Source organism: Pogona vitticeps, chromosome 3 (assembly GCF_051106095.1).
Source record: "Pogona vitticeps strain Pit_001003342236 chromosome 3, PviZW2.1, whole genome shotgun sequence".
NCBI lineage: Eukaryota > Metazoa > Chordata > Lepidosauria > Squamata > Agamidae > Pogona > Pogona vitticeps.
In genome coordinates this window covers 202,667,084-202,689,689 of record NC_135785.1, presented here as the reverse complement: position 1 = coordinate 202,689,689, position 22,606 = coordinate 202,667,084, and the positions used below count along the sequence as shown (strand labels likewise).

Here is a 22,606-nt window from a genome sequence, read left to right as displayed (position 1 = left end):
GGCAGCCTCCCTCTTGGGCGGCGAGTGCCGGCTTTTGCCAGCAAGTGGCGCTAAGCGACGAGCCCGCACACACGCTGCCGGAACGTACCATCTCCCCGGGGGTGGACTTAAGCGTCCCTGTGACGCCAAGCAACTCCGTGTAAGTCACCGAATTTATATCCCTGAGAAGGGAGACGCTGAAGACGGGACGAGTTCGCCCCGGCTGCCATTGCTCCTTCCCCCGTGTTTCCCCAGCGCCGCTCTTCAACTTGGTACCTCCCCAGCCGGCTGCGGGAGGAAGGGCAAATAAATAACGAGAGCTCCTGTCCTCCCCCCACGGCCGGCTTCCTCCTCCCTTGCCTTTGACTTCGGGTTGTGCTTCGGACCCGCCCAGGCGTGGGACACGTCGTAGCAGCGGGAGGGCGGCTGCAGGACGAACTGCGGCAGTGCCTTTCGTCTCGGGGGGAGCAGCAGGGCGTTCCGCCCTTACCTTCTTCTTCAGGTGGGGAGCAGAGAAGATGGAGGGGTGCTTGCCGCTTGCCTTAGCAGTGGGGGGGGGCATTTCATCTGGTCTGCAGTGCCTCCTCTTTGCATTTCTCTCCTTCCCTTCTCTGGGCGGCGGCGGCGGCGGCGGCGGCGGCGGCGGCGGTGGCGGTGGTGGGGAGCTGCTAAGGGGGTAATTTTGCTCGCCCTGGAAAGAGCCGAAGCCGCCCCTTCCTCTCCTTCAGGTGTGTTCATCTTGGCTGGTGGAAGGACGGAACAAAGCACCTTTCTTCGAAGCATGCCCTCACTTTGTGACAGATAACAAGGGAAAGCAAATGGTTTTGGACTACTCTCGCCCAAAACATCTGAGGGTGCTAGGTTGCTGATCTCCGATAAATGAGGTTATGTTCTAAAGGGAATATACTTACTCTTTTTTCTGAATTGCACCTGAAGAGGAGAAAAACAGACCAATACAACTAGGTTGCAGGCTTCCCACTTTCTCAGCTATGGATATGTATGTATATATGTAGACACAATTCGTTGTGTGGTGTACACAAACAAATTACATCTTGTGTGTATGTGAGATGCAATTTGTGTATATCGCCATTCCTGGTATCCTACAGGTTGTATTCTGCCTATTGCTGGGTGTTGGTACCAGCTATTAAGCTGGTAGCGTTACACAGCAGTCGCTCCCTGCCTTTGCCTTCCCTGTCAAAAACAAGGAGAGAAAAGCTGCTAGAGTATTCCTTAGTTAATGCAGTCACATTCCTTACCTGGGTCAGCACAGCTGATGTAAAAGGGAGAAGGGAAACAGAGGCTGTCTTGAGCTAAGAGAAATTATTTTAGACATAATAAAACAGAGATTCAATAAAGCTAGGCTGACATCTGAAGGGCTGTGCCTCACTGCTACACGTTGCAGTGTTTCCCTCTTCTACAAAGCAACATGGAGAGGAGGAGAGGCAGTGCAAAGTGGGTTATAATAGTATTTGGATTAATGTCACTCACTCTCATTTTATTTGAATCAGTCCATGGGCCGTATCAAATAGTATCATACTGACTGTCTACTATTATGGAAGTCTCTCATGTGACTCTGTTTTAGAAGCAGCTGTCAGATACAGTATTTGGGTTTTGTTTTGTTCTGAGTTTCTTCTTATATACATGGGTATTTATCCAGAGGGAGACCCTACTAGTCCTGTGTTGGGTCACTAACTCCAGGATCCCTGTGCATGTTGCGGGCTAGAGAAGATGGAATTGTTGTTTTTTAGATGTTATGTGACTCTTGAATTGCCCCAAGAAAGGAAGAATTCTGGCAGGTGCAACTTCTCGTACCACAGCGCTGCATTTGATTTAAGAATTGCTGAACATTTTCCTTTTACTGTTTGAGGCTTAGGAGTCATATTAAAGCCTATTTGCCTGTATTGAGTTGCCAGGTTGCTGGTAATTATTCAGATCAGAGTACTTACAGTTGCGAATATCATCACTGATGCAAGCAGGCTTCCCAAAAAGTCCATCATGCTTTCAGAGCGAAGACATTTCAACTGGTTTTGGGGTAGATTCCCACTTTGTTACATACGCTTCTTCTAAGGTTGCCTCATCCAATTGTCTTTCCTTGTAGCTCTTTAGTAATAGCTTCTGCTTGGTGGCCAGGAGTTGTTTGTTAGAATGTAGTTGTTCAGAGAGCTATTTCTACAGCAACAGTAGAAGATGTCTTGTTTATGGGATCCGTTGGTTTACAATGAAATCTCTGAGATATCTCATGTGTAGCACAGTGCAAAAGGCATACTTAGAAAAGGGGAGCAAAAAGGGAGACTAGTTTGTCAGTGGCTACTAGTCATGAGGGCTCTTTGTTACTTCCAGTATCAGAGACAATATGCCTCTCAGTGCCTGTCACTGAGGAACACACATGGCAGGGTGCTGTTGCTCTCATGTCAGACTGGTGAGCTTCCCACAGGCATCTGGCTAGCCACTGTAGGAGCCAGAGTCTAAATAGACTTTTTGTTTGATCCATGCATTAAATAATTCTGCGGCCAGGAATTTGTTCTGATCTCCTAGTCCCTCCAATTAGAAATCCACTCCTGAATGCCTTAATCTTTCTTTGTTTCTGCAGCATAGTATAGGGTGGTGAGGCAGTTTCCCAACGCATCACCAGACCATAAGCATTTTCACTTGTGTGTATATGCACTCTTTTATGAATATATTCAGATGTAAAATTACTGCTCTGTGCACTATACAGTACTTGTGATATAGGGAGGTAGTTTAAGCATTTTTGTTAGAAATACTTTGGGTAGCTTACAGCGCAAAATTTAAAATTGGTTTCAAAGTATACACAATATACACTTCTCTGTTTCCATAGGGACTGTGCAGCTTGCCTTCGGAAAGATATAGATACTCATTCCACTCCTCTTTAAAGTAGTGGGGTGAAACAGAGAATGTTATGCCATTGAATGTACATGGTCTCAGGTACCAGTTCAGCTGTGAAGTGTGCTTGGAGGCCATGTGTAGCTTGCTTTTGTATCAAAGATTTCTAGTTGATATTATTTTTATGGTAAATAAGGTAAGAATTGCAGCTATGCCCAGAAATGTGTAATAATAGCAACACTAGCAATGATATTAATTCAGAATAAGACTGAGAAGATTCTTTCAGGAATTCTGGAATTGCCCAGGTGGGATAACTTTTAATATTTGTTTGTTTGTTTGACTTATGTGCTGCCCATCTAGACTTGGTCTACTCTGGGCGGCTCACAACAATCAAAGTAAAAACAATTGACATATAAGACAATTTTACCACAATTTACAGCAATTAATTTCTTCTGATTCTCCATCTTGAATGATTATTAAGTGGTGCCCGGAGGGAAGGCCTGTCTGAATAGCTAGGTCTTAAGTTGGCTTTTGAAAATGCCCAGTGAAGGGGCCAAATGAATTTCGGAGGGGAGATTGTTCCAAAGACAGGGAGCCTCTGCCAAGAAGGCCCAGTTTCTTGTTTTTACTTTCCGTACCTCCCTCAGCGTTAGGTTCCTCAGTTGCCCCTCCTGGCTAGAATGAGTGATACGAGTGGATCTAGGTGGGAGGCCTTCTGCCAAGTATCAAGGTCCTAAACTGTTTAGGGCTTTATATGTAATCATTAAAACTTTGAAATTGCTGCGGAAGCGAACAGGCAGCCAATGCAAGGCGGCCAGAGAGGGAGTGATATGTTATTATTTTCTCACCCCACTGAGGAGTCTGGCCGCTGCATTCTGCACCATTCTGCATCAATCTCAAAGGTAGCCCCACATACAGCGCATTACAATGGTCTAATCTCAAGTTTACAAGCACATGGACCAGAGTGGTGAGCACCCCAACATCAAGATAGGGACACAACTGGGCAATCTGCCAAAGGTGGAAATAGGTGGAGCTGACCACTGGCGCCACCTGAGTTTCCATGGTGAACGCCGGGTCCAGATGTATCCCCAAGCTGCAAACCTCATTCTTCGCAGTAAGAGTCACCCCCCCCCAAAAAAAGAGAGGGAGTTTCCCAAACCACCGATAGTGGGGCCACCCACCCTCAGGACCTCCGTCTTGTCCGGGTACAGCCTCAGCCCATTTTTGTGCATCCATTGCAGTACAGCCTCCAAACAGCGCTGGAGGGACAGAACAGCATCCACTGTGGTTGGAGAAAAGGAGATGTAGAGCTGAGTGTCATTAGCATACTGATGGCACAATGCCCCACACCTCCAATGACCCCACCCAGCGGTCTCATATAGATATTAAACAGCATTGGAGAGATAATTGAACCCTGCGGAACGCCACAGAGCTCCACAGAGCCAAATCCCTCTCCCCAAGCTGGACTCTCTGAGGCCGATCCTCCAAGAAGGTAGATATGTCATTATTATACATAGAATTTTTTTAAAAAAAAAACTGTCACCATGTTATCTCTAAGCTTAGTAAAATAATCTATCTAAGCTAAAGACAAAGAATTTTGGATTGGATATGCTGTACTAATGGATAGAAGAGTGTGTATCACTGCTGAATCAGCTAATGCAATCAGATTACAGTATTAAAAGACTGTTGATGTATTTATTACATGAATGCTTGTCATTTCTGTCTACGATGGACATCCAGTATTGTGCATTACTGTTAACAGTATTCTACAATTGTATCATAAAAACACTCATAGAAGAGGTATATAATAACTCACAAACCAACTAAGAAAAACCAAGAAAAATTAAAATCTGCAGCCTGCTAATTTCAAGGTGTGTGTGTGTGTGTGTGTGTGTGTGTGTGTGTGTGTGTGTGTGTGTGTGTGTGTGTGTGTGTGTTTAAGAGAGAGAGAGAGAGAGAATGAGCAAGGGCTTTGCTTGCCAGAGGAATGCCATCAAAGGGGAGGCTTTGATGGGTGTCCCTAGAAAGGGGGATTGAAGCCTGCGCATAGTTTTTTAATTAAAGGTTTTTAATTTTAACTGATGAGAGTTATGGCTCTAGATTGTTTTTGTTTTATTTTTGCTTTTGTAAAATATAGATGTAACCATATTGGCTTTTAGTGTGTTTGTTTCAACTGAATTGTTTTAATTGATGTTGGAATCCACCCAGAGACCCTTGCAAGGTCCGGGTGGTGTAGAAGTCGAATTAAATAAATATATAAAACAATAGATATCTCAGATGTTGGGGGGGTACAAACTTGATCAGATCTATGTTGGGGAAGGGAATTCCAACCTGATCCTGATCTATTTAGTTCTTTAAAGATAATCAGAAATACTACCTTAAACTTTGCTTAGAAATGAATTTAAAGCCACTGATGTTGTTGTAACAAGGAGTTGTATATCTCCAGCTTCCATCTCTAATAAGCTGTCTTCCTGCAGGATTCTAATGGATTATTAATGGAACTTTCTGGGCACATTCAGGGTCATCCAGCATAGATACTTTGTGGTAATATATTTATTTATTTATTTATTATTTATTGGACTTATATACTGCCCCATAGCGCTACAAGCACTCTCCGGGCGGTTTACAATTTTTAATTATACAGGCTACACATTGCCCTCCCAGCAAGCTGGGTACTCATTTTACCGACCTTGGAAGGATGGAAGGCTGAGTCAACCTTGAGCCGGCTACCTGGGATTTGAACCCCAGGTCGTGAGCACAGTTTTAGCTGCAGTACAGCGTTTTAACCACTGCGCCACAGTGATGCATCAGTTTAATCAGAGTTCAGATGTGGATCCAGGAGCATAGCCAAATAGTGAATGTACATCTTCTGGAAAGTTTGACACAGATTTGACTCCTATTCCATGATTTGCCATAATGCTACCAAAGAACATCTCTCTCTTATCTGGATTAAGTTCTCTCCTAGTCCAGAATGATATCATCAACTTGCTTGGAAGGAGGTAGAAAAGGCCCGAGAGCAGTATGACATCTTCCTATTCTTGGTTCTCAGAATGATCTCTTTCAGTTTTTTTAAGTGGCTGCTCTAAAGATACCAGTAGTTTTAGGGACCAGGCAGCACCCTTTTGGATTTCCTAGGTCAACAAATAAGGTGTCAAATGGGAGCACCCGCTTTTGGAACTGGCCCTTAAGAAAATCACTGTAAAATAGTCCTCCAAAGCCACATCTCTTTCAGGCATTCCAGAAAGTTACAATGGATTGTATTGAACTCCACTGAGAGGTCTAATGTTTGGTACAGTAGTATTCAAATTCTTCAGCTAAGCCAGAACCTGCTATGTTCTTGCAATTAAGCTGCCTCTCTAATTTATGTTTGGTTTTGCTTTCATTAAGAGTTAATTGTTAACTTGGTCACTAAGGCTTGATGGATATATTCAGTACCTGCCTCTTACCTGTGTCTTCATGCATGCAAATAATTGCAGTTGACTGACAATTAGATCGCTGAAAGAATCAGAACTTTTTTTAACTGTTTATAAAATTAAAATACTGTACAATGAGAAAGGTAATATGCTTCAGTTAGGTTGAGAAAGAGTATCTGTTGAATTTCTTGAATCAATGAGGTTTGAACCTGAACCGCCCAAAATCCATTGTAATCATTTTGCCATATCTTTTGATTCAAGGGAAGCAATGTAAAATATAGTAGTGGCTTTCCAGAGAAACCTTCAGTGCTTTGCTTTTAGCAAATTAGATAATATGAAATATGGAATAGTGCTTTGGTAAATATTTATGCTACTTACATTGTTAATTTGCATCCAGAATCCTGTTCCATCATGTGGTTGCATAACAGCAACTGTACATCCAATAGGAGCCAGTTGGTCAAATGTTGCATACTCATAATCATCCAGTCGTGCAGTGGGATAGATGACTAACTGTGTGTGAACCTGTTGGTTGACAAACTGCAAAAAAACATATTGTTAATACATGTGATATTTCACATAGCATTTGGAGTAATGGTGTTATTGTAGAAAGTAAATGAATGTATGCTTTGTGCTTAATATTTTTGCTGCTCGAATGTTTTCAGTGAAATAACTGATGAGTACATTTGAACTTCTAGGCTTCTATGAAAGTAAAATGAATCATTTTTTATAACTTGAGAGCATTCTGAATATAGAACATTAATGCTTCTAAAGGGGTATATCAACTGATACTTCTGACAAAGATTTCAATATGTCAGATGCCGTTGGGACTCTTATCTGTTTTTTGTTTGCTTGCTTTTAGTTCTCAAGAAGCTTTTTTGCTATGAACATTTAAAATGGATCCTGAGGAGCAGGAGTTACTTGGTGATTATAGATATAGAAATTATTCTTCAGCAATTGATAAAGCTTTGAGGAACTTTGAATCTTCAAGTGAATGGGCAGATCTTATATCTTCTCTTGGCAAACTTAACAAGGTACAGTATCTAATTTTTTGAACTAAAAAATCTGATGAAGTAGCTCTTATGAAGCAGGCTGCAGCCCACAAAAGCTTGTGCTAAATAAACATTGTTAGTCATTAAGGTGTGACAAAACACTTAATTGTTTTTGCTGCAGAGACTAATTCCCAGGATCCTTCTTCTTAAAAATTGCTTCAAAATTAAGTTTTAAGGCTACATGTTAGGTAAGGTTATAGCTAGTTATGCTGGCTGATCAGCAGGCTAGGACTGGTATCATAGTACAAATATAATAACATCATATCAAACTAGATTAAATGAGAGAATTTTTAAAATTGGTCACATTGCAAAAATAGTTTGTAAAGACGGATCATGAGGTTTCTTTATACGGAAATTGTTCCTGCTGATGTGTTGGAGCACTATGTAGCTGGTTTTCATGCTGGTTTCTAAAAGCTGAAAAATTTCCTCCTATCCTCTCATTTTTCAGCAATATTTTGTAATGGATACGAGTAATGAAGACTTTTAAAGCCAACTTGAAAAAGCAATTTCGGTGTAGAAGAAATAACTAAAAGCTACACCTTCATTTAATGACATACAGTTATATCTACAATGTTGGAGGGGGAAAATGTTAACTCAGTAGCCTTACCCTTATCAGGAAACATACCACAAGCTCTGTGTGATGTGTCATAACTTGTTATGTGCTAGCTTGCTAAATTTAGTCCAAAATAGAGAAGTAAAAGTAGAAAATAAGAGACACACGTGGTTGGGGAAACTTTTAATGTTTTAAACATAAAATCTCATTTCAACTTCACTGTTTTCACTTCAGTGTCAAGCAAGTGTTAATGTTTCACCTTAAAAATTGTAATTCTTTCATTAAATTATAGAATTTAGCTTTTATTTGTTTGTTGTAAAATCTATATTTTGATTACTTTGATAAACGTCTGATTAGTGCTTCCAAAATGATTCAAATTCTGATGAATTTGGTTTAGTAAGAAATGTTTTCTGAAATATTTCACACCCTCTTTGACTTTGTGAAGTCTGTATTTTTTTTTAATTGCTTACAAAAATACAAAAAGAGTGTTCTTGTGTTTTCTGTAGGTAACAATTGCACATTAGAGAGTGCTTAACCAGAGTTCCATTAAGCTTATAACATGTATGTATGCATGCATACAGGTGTGCCATCAAAACTCTGATTTACAGCAACCTTTTTCAGGGTTTTCTGATAGAGTATTCACGAGTGGTTTAACGTTGTCTTCTTCTGGGGATGCACTGGTGCTGTGTCTCTTTCCCATTACTACAGAAGCTGGCTCTCTTTCCTGGAGACACAGTAGAGAACTGAACTCCCAACCTGTGGCTCTGCAGCCAGATACCTAGTTCTGGTCTAATAAAAGCAAACCTTTCTGCAACTCTCTCATGTTTAGATCATATCTTTTCTCCAACAAGCTCAGGGCAGCACATGGGAGTCTCTGCTTCCCTGCTGTATCCACCACAACTCTGTAAGGAGAAGGTCAAGCTAAGAGTGTGTTGCTTGCCTAGGGTCACCCAGTGGGTTTCATGGCCAATTTGGGATTTGAATGCAGGTCTCCCAAGTCGTAGTTTATGCCAAACTGGTTCTCAGGAGAAGTGCGTTCTACAAGTCTGAGGTTTGTCCAGCTCGCTGCATGGAAAGAGCTATCCTCTTGCAATCAAACAGAGCAGTTTCCTTTCTCTGTGAGTGCTGTGTAGTGTAGACTCCTGACATGCTAGTTAAAGGAAATTGGTCTGAAATGCATCTTGTGAAATTTGTAACAGCATAGGAAGACTAGGAATTAAGAATCCCAGGACCGAGCCTTTCTATTTCAAAAACCCATCTGCTGCTGGTTTTCTGTTCCCTTAATCTTCTTAAACTGTGTTCAGGCCAGCGTTCTTGTTGCATTTCATTCTCCTGAACAAACTGTTGTGCATTGACTATACATGCGTACATCTTCCCAGTGGCAAAGCAAGAATGAGGATTTATTTTCTTTTTATTAACAAATTGCATCCAGAAAAGTGAGGGTGAATGAGTGGGAAGGCCTTTTAAAAGGGAGCTTTATTTCCAGTTTTATTTGTCTTTGAGGGAACTTAGCAGGCAGAGTTAACAGCAGGATGCAATGGCAGCATTTTACAAATATCTGTGCTGCAAAACACAACACAAATAGTGGTTGATTGAAGGATACAGACTGGATCACGCATCATACTTTGTATGTATTTTGTACTTCCTCCTTGCATGGATAGCAGCAGCATTTGCTGGGGCGGGGGGGGGGGGGCGAAGTCCTGTTAATGTAACAGTGTATCAGATGTTGTCAAACTCCAGTGGAGTGATTAGAACTACTTTTGCCAAATGGCTCCCCAGATGTTCCTGGGCTATATTTCTCACTGTCACTAAAAATTGGCCATGTTGGCTGTGGATGATAGGAGATATAGGCTGAAATCCTGTAAGTCACAACCAGAGAAGGCCCAAGGAATCAGTGGAACACATGGAGTTGGCTCACCACATCTTCACTGATTCAATGGGCCTATTCTAGTTTTGACTTACTGCTGGATTTCAGCCATTGCTTAACAACATCTTATAGAAGTTTGGGGAAAGATATTAAGCTGTGCTTCATGGTTAAAATTGTGACATTCAAACTCTGGAACTTCTTGTCTTGTTTGGGCTGAAACAGAATCAGCTTGAAGTTTCCAAGAAAAAAAATATTTGCATTGTCCTTATTACCTTCTTAATTTGGAGAGTGTTCTAATAAAACAATAATCAACCAACTAAATATTGTACTCATTAAACATTAGTTCTAAAAAGCCAGGTTGAAAAGATTTGTCTCCACAACCTTTCTATAAGCATTGAGAGTCAGAACTGGTAATTAACTCTGACCTCTGCATCCTTTAACTCGTAAGGATTATGTTTTGTCATGAGTCATGTTTTGCTAACCTCTCATTTGGATTACTGCAGTTTGTTTTGCATGGGGCTTTTAAAACAGCTCAGAGGTTTGAACTGACCAAAACCAGAGTAGCAAGATTGTCAACCGGTGCTTTGTCATTTACAGTGCCTTCATCCATTTCTAGTCCTATTTCAACGTGTGTCTATCGACCTTTAACATGTAAATAGTGCGAGATTCCTCTCCATTCACCTATCTGCTTACGTATTGAAATGGTCTTTGCATGCTCTTCTGCCCAATGTTCCGCTATAGATGGCTATGAAGGTGTGAGAGCTTTTTCCAAAGGTTAGAAAAGATATTTTGGATGGTGTCTTCAATACAGGGATTCTAAGAGTTGTAGTTCAGAAAATTAACTTTTCCAAGCTATGGGCCACTTCTGTAGTGAGCCTCCAGTGCAGTACTTATGCAGCCATTATTTTTCCTTAAGTTTTAACATTTTCCCCCTACTGTTGGTTCTGTGCTCTTTGACATTTTATCATTCTCTTAGTTTGTTTGGTACTTTTAATGGAAACTGTCCATGTTATGTACATACTGTAAGGATCTTGTGTGTTTGTTTAAGGAACAATGGCTATGGGAGGCTGCAAGCTAAGTAAAGAACAGCAGGAGACAGATGTTATTTAACTCCCCCCCCCCCCACTGGCTATAGGAAAAGGGATAGGCCTGCACTCATATTTTGTAATGTGTTCTTTAAGCTCATGTTACCATAGCTGAAAATATATTGATATTTTAAAAAACATCAATGCAACATAAAACTAGTAGTTTGTTATGTACAAGTGAGTACTAGAATGTTGATCACACCGGCTACAGGCAGAACAGGGTGGCTACCTGCAGATTTTATGTAGTTGTAATTTGAAGCAAGTACTTGTTAGGTTTGTTGCAAGGAAAGTTTGGAAGTCTGAAATTGCAGATTATTGTGTATTTCTTATGTGTGTGTTTCATGTCTTTCTCAGTAATGGTTAATAAATCACACGCTGAGTATTTCTGTTCGAAAGCTCCTATTAACATTCCAGGCAAAATGACTGTAATTGGTCCTAATTAAGTCAACTGAATGGCATCAACTGAAATGGCAACAGGATAGTGAGGATTATGAAGTTGATAGTTTTGATATTGTAGAGAAATTTGGCTAGGCTGCTAACCAGTTGTGATTGCAAGTGGTGCATGCAATGACTTTGCCAGAACATCATTTGTTTGCAAATGACCTGAGAACGTACGTGTCATGTTGTTCTTGTGTAATTATGGTTTAAAATATTTGCTGTAAATGAGGTATTCAATTTTTGGTACACATTGTTATCCGTGAATGATGGGGCAAAAAGCTAGCTGGATAGTTTAGGAAGATGCAAGACTCCTGAGTTTCAATTACCCACAGTGGCTTGAAGGAGGAGGGTCTGCTTGTGTGGTTTTAGGCAAGCTACATGGTCTAAGAGCACCCCCCCCCCGAAAGAAAGAAGTTCTAGTGCTTTAGATATCTGGTTGCAGAGCCTGAGGCTGGGAGTTTGATTACCTACCTCGTAGGAGAAGAGTCAGCCTGTGTAGTCATATACGACCTGTATAATCCCAGGGCACTGCCAGAAGAAGAGAGGGGCAAACCAATTCTATGTGTTCTCTACACACAAAACCCTGGAAAGGGTCACCATTCATTGGAAATGTCTTGATAGAATGCAATTGTTGTTTTGTTGTTGTTGTTGTTGTTGTTGTTGTTGTTGTTGTTGTTGTTGTTGTTGTTGTTGTTGTTGTTATATGGGTGCTCCCTAAAAAACAGCTATATTTCTAACAGCAACAGTAAAATTGCTGGAATCCTGTTGCTGCATTATGCCTTTGGAAGACAAGCAGCATACCATTCCGTCACTTCTATCTGACAGTTACTGACTCCCCACTGAGATTTCTGAGCACAAGCCAAACCAGCGGGAGTGTGAGTGCCCCTGAGAATTGCAGTAGTGACTCATTAAATGCCAGGTAAAAGTGACAGAATGTTATCCCTTCCACATGCATAATTAATCAACAGGATGTCTGCCAGTATAATAAATCACCTGCATTTTACAGTTGAGAGCAGAGTTAGCAGTATTGTTTGCTGTTTCTTTGTTTTAAAAATCTGTCGAGATATGCAGAATAGCCCTGAAGCCAGAGCCTGATATTTTTTTCTAGGAAGGATTGAAAGATTTTTATTTTATTTTATTTTTTGCTTCTTTGGCAGTCAGTAGCTTGTTTTAAATATGTTTTTAAGTGTGTATATTTCTGGTGCACAAAGCTCTCATTGTCCTCCATAATGACTGTTGAACATACAGTATATCACAGAAGTGAATACACCCTCTCACATTTCATAAATATTTTAGTATATCTTTTTATGTGGCAACACTGAAGAAATGACACTTGGCTATGATGTAAAGCAGTAAGTATACAGCTTGTATAACAGTGTAAATGTGCTGTCCCTTCAAAATAATGCAACACATAACCATTAATGTCTAAACTGCTGGCAACAAAACTGAGTACACCCCTAAGTAACAATGTCCAAATTGGGTCCAAGTAGCTGTTTTCCCTCCCTGGTGTCGTGAGACCCCGTTGGTGTCACAAGTCTTAGGTGTGAAGGGGGAGTAGGTGTTATCACTCACTCTTTTAGACTGGTCACTGGAAGTTCCACATGGCACCTCATGGTAATGAACAATTTGAGGATCTGAAAAAAACAAATTATTGCTCTACACAAAGATGGCCTAGACCAGTGGTTCTTAACCTTTGTTACTCGGATGTTTTTGAACTGCAACTCCCAGAAACCCCAGCCAGCACAGTTGGTGGTGAAGGCTTCTGGGAGTTGCAGTCCAAAACTCCTGAGTAACCCAAGGTTAAGAACCAGTGGCCTAGACTATAAGAAGATTGCCAACATCCTGAAACTGAGCTGCAGCACGGTGACCAAGCACGGTTTAACAGGACAGGTTTCACTCAGAACAGGCCTTGCCATGGTTGACCAAAAGAGTTGAGTGCACATGCTCAGCATCATATCCAGAGGTTGGCTTTGGGAGATAGACATATGAGTGCTGCCAGCGTTGCTGCAGAAGGTGAAGGGGTATGGAGCCAGCCTGTCAGTCCTCAGACCGTACGCCTCACACTGCATCAAATTAGTCTCCAGAGCTGTCGTCCCAGAAGGAAGCCTCTTCTAAAGATGATGCACAAGAAAGCCCGCATACAGTTTGGTGCAGACAAGCAGACTAAGGACATGGATTTCTGGAACATATGTCCTGTGTCCACATATGTCTTGTGGTCCAATGAGACCAAGATAAACTTATTTGGTTCAGATGGTGTCAAGCATGGGTGGCAGCAACCAGGTGAGGAATACAAAGACAAGTGTGTCATGCTTACAGTCAAGCATGGTGGTGGGAGTGTCATGGTCTGGGGTTACATGAGTGCTGCCAGCACTGGGGAGCTCCAGTTTATTGAGGGAACCATGAATGCCAACATGTACTGTGAGGTACTGAAGCAGAGCATGATCCCCTCGCTTTGGAGACTGGGCCCGCAGAGCAGTATTCCAACATGATAATGACCCCAAACACACCTCCAAAATGACCACTGCCTTGCTAAAGAATCTGAGGGTAAAGGTGATGGATTGGCCAAGCAGGTCTCCAGTCCTAAACCCTATTGAGCATATGTGGGGCATCCTAGAATGGAAGATGGAGGTGTGCAAGGTCTCTAACATTCACCAGCTCTGTGATGTTGTCATGGAGGAGTGGAAGAGGCAAAGAACATATAAAAATAACAAATGGTATTGTAGGATAAAACTTTCTCAGATCTGTGCTCATTTTGTCAGATGCATGAACTGGAAATCTCACTGGTAGGATTATATATATATCCTTGAAGGACAAAAAAATAAAAATAAAATAGGCCTCCCAAGAGGTAAAATAGGCCTCTCCCAAGTGTAGCCAAGAGATAAACAATGAGAGATGAATATGTGTTTACTAGCATTGTGGAGACTTCTGTTTTACATACAGTGGTGCCTCAACTTACGAACTTAATTGGTTCCGGAACTCCGGTCGTAACTTGAAATGGTTGTAAGTCGAAGCACCCTTTCCCATAGGAATGCATTGAAATGCAATTAATCCATTCCAGCCAAAGAAAAAAATCTCTCTCTCTCTCTCTCTCTCTCTCTCTCTCTCTCACACACACACACACACACACACACACACACACACACACACACACACACACACACACACACACAAACCACTGCAAGACCCATCGGAAACGCAGTCCGTTCTGGCCAAGGGGGGGGGGGGAAGCAAACATGCCTTTCAAGACCCTTTGGAAATGCAGAAAAAAAAACAAAGTAGAAAGCAAACAAACTGTGCAAAACCCTTTGGAAATTCAAAAAAAGCAAAGCAAAAAGCAAACAAACTCTGCAAGACCCTTTGGAAATGCAAAAAAGCAAAGCAGAAAGCAAACAAACCATGCAAAAACCTTCAGAAATGCAAGAAAAGCAAAGCAAAAAGCAAACAAACCATGCAAGACCCTTCAGAAATGCAAAAATGCAAAGCAGAAAGTTAAAAAAAACTGCAAGACCCTTTGGAAATACAAAAAAAGCAAAACAAAAAGCAAACAAACCCTGCAAGACCCATCAGAAATAGGGGGGGACCAAAAAAACAAACAAATCCTGCAAGACCCATCGGAAATTGGGGGGAAAGCCCCCAAAAGCAAACAAACCCTGCAAGACCCATCAGAAATGGGGGGGGGGCAAAAAACAAACAAATCCTGCAAGACCCATCGGAAATGGGGGAAAACCCCCAAAAAACAAACAAACCCTGCAAGACTGATCACATCATAGAAACATAATCCCACCACCCAGCCCAAAACCATGCTGCAAAACCCAGCCAGAACAGTTTTTAAAAAGTAGAAAGCAGCACCTTACCAGGCAGTCCAAAGCCTCCGATCGCACACACTCTAACTGCTGTGGTGAAAGAGCTACAAAGAAGCAGCCTCTTCGCCACCAACAGGTAGCAGTTTGAATTTCCCGCCTTTTCCCCCTGCCTTTTTCTGGTTGTAACTTGAAGCTCCGGTCGCAAGTAGAAGCAAAATTTTGCAGCTGGAGCTGGTCGTAACTCGAAATGGTTGTATGCCAGGACGTTTGTAAGTTGAGGCACCACTGTACTTGATTTAACAGCATTGTTTACAAATTTCTTCTTAAACTGCTGTTACCAGTCTGGACCATTGGGTTTGTCTGAACAGAACAGAGTGACATTATACAAAGACAGTTAACGTACTTGCTCCTGTAAGAGGTAGTCTTACTACCAACATAATACGTAATATTTATTTAAGTTGCATGTATGATATAGTGCAGTTTTACTAAGTGCATTTGCTGTGAAAGGAAGAGTTTAAAGGGGACAAGGTAGACAGGGTGTAAAGTATTTGTGAAGGGTGTGTTCATTGCTTTATTTAACTTGCAAAAGTAAACTGACCAAAGCCCAAAGCACTGCGATTTAGCAAGTTAATTTGTGAACTCCAATACAAAATCCTACTGTGTAGCTATAAAATTTGAAACATCAGCGAAGAATGATTTTGTTTTTGTTTTACTTTCATAAACCAAAAACTGTTTGGTAACTATCCTCATTTGTAAACAGCAGTATGACAGTTGCATGTTCTATGTTTTATAAAGCTCATGTAACTACAGTTTATTATTATTTTTTATTTATGTATTTATTTAAAATATGTTTAACCACTTTTCTCATTGAAAGGACCCAAGGACGGTTCCCAATGCAAAAGTTGAACTGCTTAAGGAGGTATTGACTTCCTATGACCAGAATCTCCTACCTTGTGCAAATACCTCGAACCGACCCAAAGGATATATTTGCTTTTAACTTCAGAGGAATAACGTGTGAATCTGAGTGTCACAGAATGTCACATTTTAAATCTGTATGGGTGCAAACATTCCCAACATAGGTCCCAGACGTTGTTAAGCTCTATTTCCCAACGTGGTCAGCAGTCAAGTGTCCTGAGAGTTGTGGTTCTGAACATCTGGAATGCCAAAAGCTGAGAACCATTGGATTAATTTGTGCAGTACTGTACTTCAATTTTATTTATAATATTGAAAAATACAGGAACAACTAATTTTTGTAAAGTGCCAAACAGCTTTGTCTGTAATCTTGAACTGTCAAGAAGGCCTGTTCTACTTCCTTTCACCAGGGAAAGGCTGCCTCACATTATCCTGTTTGTTCGTGATAATTTATTATTATTTTTGGTCAGTATGAGTTTACATAAAATCACTGATGTAAATCATCTACCCTGTTATCTTGTAAATGCAGTAGTCATCAAGGAACAAGAGCTTATCCCTAGGTTGGCATTTGTTCCTGGATACTTCCAATTGGCTCTCATACCTCACAGAGGAAGGAAGCAACAGATTTTTGTTGCCCTGTAGGTCTGTGATGTAAATCCAATTGTTAGTCCTAGTCAGAATAGATCCATTGAATGAATGGGGCCCGTTGAATATATGGGTCAACACATATAAATCCCCCACTGATTGACTGAGTCTACTTTAGTTGGGACCTGCAATAACATTTAGCCCTATGTCATTTATACCAGGGATTTTATCAGTGTAATTGTGAGGGTTCAGTTTTCGGGGCTGTCTGTTCTTCAAATAAAGGACGAGTCGGTTGAGGTAAATCAAATGGTTCAGTATTTATTGCAACATCAATTCCAACAGGGTTCACCCCTAAAAAGGGGTTCAAAGATTCTTGCAACATATTGCTCGGCTTTAACGGGGTCCATAAACAGTTTATAAAAAGGGTTTGTCGTCTCTGGGTTCCAAGGTCCTGTTAATAATGGCACAGTTCCCTGCCCAGGGTCCAATTCTTCTTACAGAGATATCAGCGGTAAAGTCTCTTCATCCCCGCTCCACTCACCCCAGGACGATCCATCTCCTCCTTCGACTCCCCAGGGGCCGGGTAACCCCCCAGCTTCCTCAATTCGGCTATATGCCATTGTTTTTTCCTTTCTAGCTCGCGGGCTACAGCTTCCCTTTCCTCCCGGAGCTTCCTTCTCCACTCCTTGGCCTCGGTCTCGCCCCAATACGAAGGGCGAGGCTTCAGCCCAAGCTGACGGCGTTTCTCTGCCTCTTCATGGGGGACACGGACCTGCTCCCACTTGTGGGTCCAGGGATCCTCCATCCAGATCCACTCCCATCCCCCCGGTATCTCCGCCGGCTTCCCTCTTATATCTCCCGCCGCTGCCTCAATCTCCTCCCTCCGTCTTCCCGCCAAAGATCCCCCGGGTTCTGGGGTAAGGGTTAACCCTTTCATAGTCGCCTCCAAATCTCCCGTATCTACCCCCTTATTTAAAGTAAGAGGTTCGGCGACCTCTTGTTCCCAATCTGGGGTCTCCACGCCTTTCTCTTCCTGACGCGTTGGAGACGGAGGTGGGGATGTCTGAGTGTGAAGGGTTCTCTTCAAGAGCAACGGCACTCCCACTAAGGCCTCCATTTTGGGGGCCTCATAGTAATGCATTGGCATATTCTATGGATTAGGATGACACTTCCAAAATATTGCTTGTTTTAGATTCATTCTGTTTACTCCCAGGTAAGTATTTGGTGCTTTATGAATTACAACAATTGCTCTGGTAAGAACTTGCCAAAAGTTTTTGATTGTTTTTGAAGTATTTGGTCTTGTAATTTTTTTTAAAATAATGTTTTACGATTTAAGTATATGAAGAGTCCTATCATGTGGAGAAATGCGGCATATAAATGAAACAAATAAATAATGAATAAGAAGTTGCATGTGTGATGCTTGGTGAGAATTTTGATGACTGAACTGGAGAACTCCAATGATGACGGTGACAGTGTATGAAACTTTCACATAAACTTTGATAGAGCTTTTCCACGTTTTCCTTATCAGTCTTAATGTAAATTGTAAGTAATAATGCAAAATCCCACCTGTTGTTTTACAGGCTCTTCAAAGCAATTTGAAGTACTCTCTTCTACCAAGACGCCTAATTATCAGCAAAAGATTGTCTCAATGTTTACATCCAGCTTTACCTAGTGGAGTACATCTAAAAGCTTTAGAGACTTACGAAATAATATTTAAAATCATTGGCACCAAATGGCTTGCAAAGGACTTATTTTTGTACAGGTAAGTTTTCTAATTTTTTTTAAAAAGGCTAACAACTTAAAGCTGCAACTTGTCTTGGCCTTGCATGCGGCTCCCCTTTTCCAGTTCTAACCACAGGGAGAGGATTGGAAGGTTCCACTTCTGTTTTAGATTAATCCCAGTTGACTACAGTGGGGTCTCTACTTAAGAACGTCCCTACTTAAGAACAATCCAACTTAAGAACAGCTCCATTTGCTAAATTTTGTTTCTACTTGAGAACAGAAATCCAAGATAAGAACAGGAAAAAAAACCTTTCCTGCTCTTTTTTTAACCTTAGGTCATCTTAGGTTAAAAAAAATTCTCCCCCTAGTGATAGAGTACGTATTAACTAGCTTTGCATTAGTTCCTATGGGAACTAATGCTTCAATGTACGAACGCACCTCTACATAACAAAAAAACAGCCAGAACGGATTAATTGGTTTTCAGTCCATTCGTATGGGAAATTTTGCTTCAACTTAAGAACGTTTCAACTTAAGAACACCATTCCAAAACGGATTAAGTTCTTAAGTAGAGGTTCCACTGTAGTTTCTATGGACGGAAAAGAGCAGATACGGATTAAATGGTTTTCAATGCATTCCTATGGGAAATGCAGATTCAACATAAGAACTTTTCAACTTGAGAACCACCTTCCAATACGGATTAAGTTCTTAAGTAGAGACCCCACTGTAATTTGTCCCTACCGTAAATTGTAAATCGCGTCAAGAAGTCAGTGTAAAATTATCTGTTGCACATGGGGTCACTTGACTTGATACACAACAGGTAATGTCTGCACTGATTTCTTAACTTGAGACAATTTACTTCCAAAAGTTATTCATCTGTGCTATATTTGTGGGCAAAATTAATAGGATTTGGCCAAAATTTTCAATTAGCCACTGTTTAGGGTATGGAGAAAATGTTCTTCAAATGTTACAGCAATTTTAATTAATTAATTAATATCCCACCCATCTAGACAAAGGTCTACTATGGACGGCTAACAACACTCAATAATAATAATAATAATAATAATAATAATAATAATAATAATAATAATAATAATAATAATAATAATAATAAACATTCATACAATTGAAAATAACAAATAAATTAGGCATTGACAGGAGGGAAGGCCTGCCTAAAGAACCAGGTTTTGAGTTGGCTCTTAAAAACACCCAGCGAGGGAGCCAGACAAATTTCTGTGGAGAGATTGTTCCAGAGGCAAGGGGCCACTGCCAAGAATGCCCACTTTTTTGTTCTTTCTCTTCAGGCCTCCCTCGGCATTAGGCCCCTCAGCCGCCCATCTTGATATTTGCATTACACTGATATAAAATCACACCAGGGTGTTGGCCATGGTTTGATAAAGTAAGCCAAGTTAACTCTAGAGTAATGGTTCCCAATCTTGGGTCCCCAGATGTTTTTGAACTGCAGCTCCCAGAAATCCTGGCCAACACAGCTTGTGGTGAAGGCTTGTGAGAGTTTTAGTAGAAGAACATCTGGGATCCAAGGTTGGGAACTACTACTCTAGAGTAAGATTAACTGGTTTTTAAAAAAATGATATTTAAAATTCAACATAGGTTGCCTGAGTTTTGGTGTTGCAACAAATTACAGACTGAAATAGAATGTTCCAGAGGTCTAATGGCCTTTCTGGACTGAGGAGTACATGAGCCTAAGAGTCATTGCAGCTCATTCTGATAGATTAGTACTGTATATGAATATAGTGAATAGCTGACTCCATTTCCTTGTTCTTAAAAAATAAAACAATTAACAAACTGGTTTTCTTCCCCCACCCTCAGCTCAGGCTTGTTCCCCTTGCTGGCAAATGCAGCAATGTCTGTGAGGCCTGTTCTTCTTGGTCTCTACGAGAAGTATTTTCTTCCACTCCAAAAGTCACTCCTACCAAGTATTCAAGCTTTCTTAATAGGACTTCTGCCTGGATTGGAAGAAGGATCAGAAATCTATGACAGGTAAGTAACTCCTGCTTTATAAAAAAGAATAAATTTCACTTGAACTTTACCATGTTCTGAAGGAACAGAATCCATATCCAGTTGGTATTTATTAGTATAGATTTTAGGGGTGCATGTCTTTCAAAGGTTGTTGATGATGTAGGAGAAGATGAGAAATTCAAAGAAAAAATAGGAAGGACAAGTTCACATGGATTTGGAATTAAGATATGCTTTCAATTTTTGAATTAGAATATCCTTTTGGCCTTTGGGAGTGAAATATCCTTTTAGTATTCAGGTCTGCATTCAACAGGGAATGCTTTTGTTGCACAATATTAAATATAAACAGTATGTTACTTTGTTACTTTGTGATAAAAATTAGAAAGTTATTCTGTGGAAATATCCCTGTACCGAAATATACTTGAAAGCAGCAATGAAAAGATTGTACCAAAGGTACTGTAGAGGCACGTGCAATAGCTAATGTAAAACAAAGTCTTGATGGGGAAATAACAGAAATAGCAATCATAATTTTGTGCCGTACCTCCTGTATTCCATAAACAAACAAACAAAAGATTTTTTGAAACTCTTGACATTTCAAGAAGACATTTAAGTTTTAGTCCTCAAAAATGTGATTCCTTCTCAGTGACTCTGTATTTTTCAAAAGGAAGCAAGACTGCTTGTACATATTGTGTACAATATTATGGTGGCTTTTGAGCTTAAAATTTTTCCTACAGTGGAAGGAGAGCATCTACTTAATGTGTTCAAATGTGAACAATTATAGTATGACTCAAATATTCTGTCTTCCTCATAACTTACATGGGTCTTGGAAGGAGTGGAAGATCTAACAAAAAATGGCCCAGACAGGCCATTTTCATGGTAATGCTATAAGCTAGTAGCATTATTTTATAAAAATTAATAAAATTAAATAACAAAAAGCGAGATTAATAATTGAAGAAAGAGTACATGCATATGTAATATTGTAGCATGTTCTTGTCTTCATTGAGACTTCAGCACATGATAGATTTGGCACACAGAAGGACTTTCCTGCTGTACAATCCTAAAATCAGTTCCCTTTATTTTGCACCATCCATTGTGCTATAATTTGAATAGCCATTGCACATGCAAATGGTGAAGGAAATACGCTATATGTAGGTTAGATCACTGGTTCTTAACCTTTGTTACTCAGATGTTTTTGGACTGCAACTCCCAGAAGCCTTCACCATCAGCTCTGTTGGCTGGGGTTTCTGGGAGCTGCAGTTCAAAAACACCTGAGTAACAAAGGTTAAGAACCACTGGGTTAGATGAGAGGTTGACAATGGAACTGAAATACCGCTACAGTGACAATCCCAATTTGGTTTGTTCATGTGTTAGTTCAGATTTAGGCCAGCCCCTGTCCTTGATTTGTCACTCAGCTGCCAAAATAGTATATCCTATGACTTCCCTGCCCCCTTTAAAAAAAAACTTGTAGCAAATTATTAATAGAGTGATAAATGGAAAAATGGGGGAATAAATTCTGTGCGATCTGTAATGACAACTTATTTGCTTGATAACGCAAACAATAATGGTTCGGTGAAATGGTAAAATGAAGCTGAAGTTCAAAAACATATGCAAGGCAGCACTGTAGATTTAATGGGCCCCATTCCATTTAATCTACAGCAAATTTAATGGAATTGCTAATGATACTAAACATCAATTCCTCTTTTTTTTAACAGAACAGATGCTTTGCTTGTGAAGTTGTCTCTAGTAACTGGTAAAGAAGTATTCTACTCGGCACTGTGGGGGAGTGTATTAACCAGCCCTTCCATCAGACTACCTGCATCCCTTTTTGTTGTTAGTCACATCAACAGAGAAGTGTCTGGAAAACAGCAGAATTATATGCTGGGCACTGACACAAAGCTCACAGTAGGTTGCACAACTGGTAATGTGGGTTTTTAATGGGTTTGTAAATAGCCAATGCATGGGGCATACAGTAGTCAGATTGAATACTAATCCTGCACTGAGGGAAGCAATACAGCTGTCTTCGCGATAAGGTATTGGAGGGCAGACTTCCATGTTTTTCAATGTGGTTCTTGTCCTGGTTGTTTTTATGAGGAAAATAATTACTCTTCTTGGTTAGAGCAGCTGCTCAGGAGCAGAGTAAGTGTCCACTTGGGACAGTATTCAAAATAATGGCTCTCTGGCGCTTGCCAATAGTAGCTTTGGAAACTCATGTACTTTATAGTGCAGGGGCTCTTGTAGATGTTTTGAGCAAGAGTAAACTCAAAAAGACAAATCAAGATTACAGGATGTCTCTATTCAAATTAATCCAAAATGTCAACATTTCAATACTATTTGCTGTCGAATTATTGAAATTTTATATTTATAGTATTTTGATGTAGTCCTGTC

At 40.6% G+C, this 22,606-nt stretch overlaps 1 protein-coding gene across 4 annotated transcripts in view; it reads left to right on the top strand.

The window, feature by feature from the left end:
• Nucleotides 1-118: 118 nt before the first annotated feature.
• Nucleotides 119-22,606, top strand: part of DOP1B (DOP1 leucine zipper like protein B) — an 87,279-nt gene continuing 64,791 nt past the window's right edge. The window contains exons 1-5 of one of the 4 annotated variants that reach the window (XM_072994119.2): nucleotides 119-139; nucleotides 7,093-7,264; nucleotides 18,106-18,287; nucleotides 20,075-20,245; nucleotides 21,934-22,123. In XM_072994119.2, the coding sequence (XP_072850220.2) occupies nucleotides 7,127-7,264; nucleotides 18,106-18,287; nucleotides 20,075-20,245; nucleotides 21,934-22,123 (681 nt within the window). In that variant the 5' untranslated portion in view covers nucleotides 119-139; nucleotides 7,093-7,126. Of the gene's footprint in view, nucleotides 140-345; nucleotides 708-5,154; nucleotides 5,365-7,092; nucleotides 7,265-18,105; nucleotides 18,288-20,074; nucleotides 20,246-21,933; nucleotides 22,124-22,606 lie in introns of those variants that run through there. The other 3 variants (XM_020789388.3, XM_078390550.1, XM_072994118.2) reach the window with 3 other exon arrangements.